Source organism: Varanus komodoensis, unplaced genomic scaffold (assembly GCF_004798865.1).
Source record: "Varanus komodoensis strain SLA01 unplaced genomic scaffold, ASM479886v1 scaffold3, whole genome shotgun sequence".
In the NCBI taxonomy this organism is placed as follows: Eukaryota; Metazoa; Chordata; class Lepidosauria; order Squamata; family Varanidae; genus Varanus; species Varanus komodoensis.
In genome coordinates this window covers 61,316,498-61,320,887 of record NW_025335761.1, presented here as the reverse complement: position 1 = coordinate 61,320,887, position 4,390 = coordinate 61,316,498, and the positions used below count along the sequence as shown (strand labels likewise).

The 4,390-nt window shown below is 54.3% G+C and overlaps 1 protein-coding gene across 1 annotated transcript in view; it reads left to right on the top strand.

Annotated features, from left to right (window-relative positions):
- The first annotated feature begins 3,342 nt into the window (after positions 1 to 3,342).
- Positions 3,343 to 4,390, top strand: part of DACT1 (dishevelled binding antagonist of beta catenin 1) — a 21,261-nt gene continuing 20,213 nt past the window's right edge. The window contains exon 1 of the mRNA XM_044436256.1: positions 3,343 to 3,404. Coding sequence (XP_044292191.1) covers positions 3,343 to 3,404 — 62 coding nt within the window. The remainder of the gene's footprint in view (positions 3,405 to 4,390) is intronic.

Genomic DNA, 4,390 nt, shown 5'->3' with positions numbered 1-4,390 from the left:
AGATTAGAGTCACCCCCCTTGAAGTCGAGGGGCTCCTCAGGGCATTGGACATTACAAAGGCACCAGGCCCTGACGGGTTACACCCGAGAGTACTTAGAGAGTTGGCAGGGGTTCTCTCACGCCCGCTGGCCTCCATTTTTGAGACCTCATGGAGAACAGGTGATGTTCTAGAGGACTTGAGGGTGGCATCAATGGTCCCAATTTTCAAAAAGGGTAGTAGAAAGGCCATGGGGAATTATAGACCGGTTAGCCTTATGTCCATTGTAGGAAAAACAATGGAAAGGCTCATAATAGAGAGAGATCTAGTGATGCTAGATAGGGAAGGGAGGCTGACAGCCACACAACACGGCTTCCGCAAAAACAGGTCCTGCCAGACAAACCTTGTGGAATTCTATGACACGGTTTTGCGATGGCTAGATGGAGGGGATGCAGTGGATGTGGTATACCTGGATTTCAGCAAGGCCTTTGACAAAGTGTCCCATGATATCCTGGTGGAGAAACTGAAGATTTTTGGGATGCACCAAAGCACTGTCCGGTGGATTAGGGCATGGTTGACTGACCGAAAGCAGAAGGTAACCATTAGCGGGGAATCACTGGGATGGCGGCCAGTGACAAGCAGGGTCCCCCAGGGCTCTGTCCTGGGGCTGATCCTGTTTAATCTTTTCATTAACGACATGGAAGAAGGGGTGAACAGTCTGCTGATCAAGTTCGCAGACGACACTAAAACTGGAGCAGTGGCCACAACTGAGGAGCAGGTACTCCAGATCCAAAAGGATCTGGACAGACTATGGAAGTGGGCAGGAGACAACAGGATGGTGTTCAATGTGGATAAGTGCAAAGTCTTGCACTTGGGGCATAGGAATGGGCGTCATAAGTACAGGTTAGGCGATAAGTGGCTGGAGAGCAGCACTTGTGAAAGGGACCTCGGGGTGCTGGTTGACTGCAGGCTGAACATGAGTCAGCAGTGTGATGCGGTGGTCAAGAGGGCGAACGCCACCCTTGGTTGCATAGCCAGAAGTGTGGCTTCTAGATCGAGAGAGGTGTTACTGCCACTCTACGCGACTCTGGTGTGCCTGCAACTGGAGTATTGTGCTCAGTTTTGGGCCCCTCATTACAGGAAGGATATAGCCAGGTCAGAGTCAATGCAGCGTAGGGCCACAAGGTTGGTGATGGTTTGCAGGGGATGCCGTATGAGGTGAGACTGAGGGAACTGGGTCTCTTCAGCCTGGAGAAGAGGAGATTCAGAGGGGATATGTTGGCGACATACAGGTATGTGAGGGGATGTTACATGTAGATGGGTAGAGACCTGTTCTCTCCTGCAGAGGAAGGCAGGATGCGCTCCAATGGAGCAAAGCTGAGGGAACCAAGGTTCCATTTGGATGCCAGGAAGCACTTCCTGACAGTCAGGACCCTGAGGGTGTGGAATGGGCTTCCACGAGAGGTCGCTGAGGTGCGGGTGTTCAAGGATAGGCTGGATGTCCACATGGTGGGCACGTCATGAGCGGAGCCGGCTGGTCCCGGAGGTCAGACTAGATGGCCCAGGAGGTCCCTTCTGACTCGCTCTGTTTTCTATGTTTCTATGTTTCTAATGTTTATGGACATTCCAACTTTTCACAAGTATCTTTTATAAACCATTGGTCCATTAGACCTAAGGATGTGGAAAAGATGCTGTGTGTATGTGGGGGGGCGGGGGGAGTGGGTACAGAGAAGGAAGGAGAAAACCCTATTACAATGAAAGACAGGATAATTCTGGGTTGTTGTCAGGTTAATTCTGGGTTGTTTAACCTAGTTTCTGGGTTCACATGTAACACGTGGGTTATTAATTGAAAATGGGAGGAGCAAGGAGCATATTCATTCTAATTTACTCTGGGTTAAAAATAAACAAAACCGTGTGCCCATATGTTCTTTATTCACCATAATGTGTGAACTGGGTCTAACCCATAATTGCCCATCTTTTGTTGCCCTACCTAGGAGTTATCTGGCAGGTGATAAGGAATTCTTGTGTGGGTGGCCAGAGTCTTACTTTACAGAGGCCAGTCCTCTGTTTGATGGGCTACCCACTCCAAGTCTGCTTTAAAATTAACATACCACGTGGAGGGAAAGCAGGTCAGGATCCTCGAAGTGGCCCATCCTGACTGAGCCACTGGCTAGCCCAGGAAGCAAGCAGGGATGCAGCTCACCTGGTCGCCGTCTGGCCCATTCTTCTTGTTGTTATTAAATTTTATATCAAAGTGGTGAAAATATAGCAGTACCCACACGATAAACATAGCAATCAAAACAGGACAGAAGTGAATCAGCCAAGAGCACGCGCACTGCTGGGAGCTGCGAACCAGCTCGGGCTGACTCACCCGCCAGGGAATGCCTGTGCAAAGAGACGCGTTTGATCTGTCACGAGTTGCCCCCAATTCCTGCTTCAATGGCTATTTCTCAATTTGCACCGATGCACAAACATTTGCACATAGTAGGCTCACTCACGCACCCCCATGTCCCTTTCTGTGGTGATGCATTGGGCCTTTCTGGCCCAAATGCCTCGCCCTACTTTGGGTTCACGTCCCCCTCCACTTCCTCCCAGGCAGGCTAGATGCTCATGGTCACCCTGCCCTCCAGGGCCGCCATTCGCTCGTCTCCCTCCCAAGGGCCACTTGTCTTTGCCCCCCCCCCCCCCCCCCCCCGGTAAGGAAACCTCAGTAAGATCCCCAAACCGTAATCAGCTCTGCACTACCTAACACTGGCTGCCATGCACAGCCCTGAAAGAGCTGCTGTACCGGAGGGTTGATTGCACCCCCTGCATCTGGGGCAGCCCCACTGTGTCTGCACGGCATTCAGCCCTCCACCCCTCCTCAGCCCCCGGTTTCTGCTCCCCTGGGAAGCAGCTTTTCTCAACACCCTGCAGCATAGGAAGCCTTCCCGTCGTCACGGGCCCTTCCCACGTCCTCAGCCAGGCTCCCCTCGTCCCAGCCAGCACCCTAAAGCCAGGCCACCCGGAGGGCTGGGCTTTAGGGAACGCTGCCTGGTGCCCTGGAAAGCCAGTGTGATGTGGGGCTGGGAACCAGGAAGATCTGGGCGCTAGTCCTCACCAGACCATGATGCTCACGGGGTGGCTTTGGGCCAGTCACTCAGGTTCAACCTCACAGGGTTGTTATTGTGAAGAAAAGTGGAGAGGAGTTCGTGTAAGCTGCTTTGGGCTGCTTGCAAGAGCGAAACAGATGGGGCACAGTTGCCATTGTGCTAATACCCAAGCGGGAGTGAGGGGGCTTCAGGCTTCCAGAATTTACTTTGCTGTATTTTCACTATGACCCTTGGATTCACAAGCAAGCCTGGCACAGAAAGGAGATTTAGGGCATGATCCTGGGCACCTCTCAACAGAAAAAGTCCCACAATTCCCAGCATCCCCCAGCTAGCCAGTAGGATTCATGGTTCTTTTCTTCTGCCTCTTTACGCTGAGAGATTTTCATAGCATGGCAGCAATTCCCAGATCGCTGAACCCAGGAATTACTGAAGCGTGGGAGCCACCACAGGTCACTTGCACTTCGAATTGCCAATGGGTTGTTTGGGCTGTGTGAACCTGGAAATTCTGAGTTGTTTAGAGGTTAAAGTGAACCCCAAAGTTAACCCAATCACAAATCATGTTTAACTCTTATGTAATGCAAAATGTCTGGGTTTGCACATCAGAAACAGCCCAGGAACAGTGTAGGCTGAAAGCAGAAATGGCTTGCCTGATCCACTTCTTCCCACCCATTTCTAGGTTAAGCAACCCAGGAACTGCAGCGGTGATGTGCAAACCAGATGCCCCCCCCCCCCCCCCCGGTCATGGGAGAAGCTTCCTGGCTATGTGGGAATTCCAACCTGGGTTGTCCCACTCTTGCCCCAAAGCTCAGGATGCAGAAATCCACTAGAAAAACTCCGGAAGGATCTCTCCCAACTGGGTGAGGAATGAGCACAGCAGCGGGGGGAAATCGAAGGAGATCCAAAATATTAAGGGGCAACCCCCCACCCCCCATTTCCCAGATAAACCAGGGATGCCGAGCTGACGCTGCTACCCGCGAAGGCGGCCGGCTCTCGAGGCACGCGCCGGCGACCCCAAGCGTTGCTTTCCCCATTGAGAAGAAGGAAGCAGGCTAATCGCGCCCATTCGCGGAGCGCTGCGCGGTGCCACCGGCGCCCCCCGCCAGCAGCGGCGCCACGGAAGGGGGGCGGACGCGCGCGGCACCTCCCCGGGGCTCCTGCTCCCCGCGGGGCGCGCCGACAAAGGCGCCCGCTGCGCGCCCCGCAGCCCCTCGCGGCGGCCTCCGGGCCGCTCTCTGCGCGCCCCCGCGCGGGGGCTCGCCTGGCGCGGCGTCTCGGGCGGGAGGAGGCAGGGCGAGGCGGAGGGGCCGGGAGCCGGGGGAGG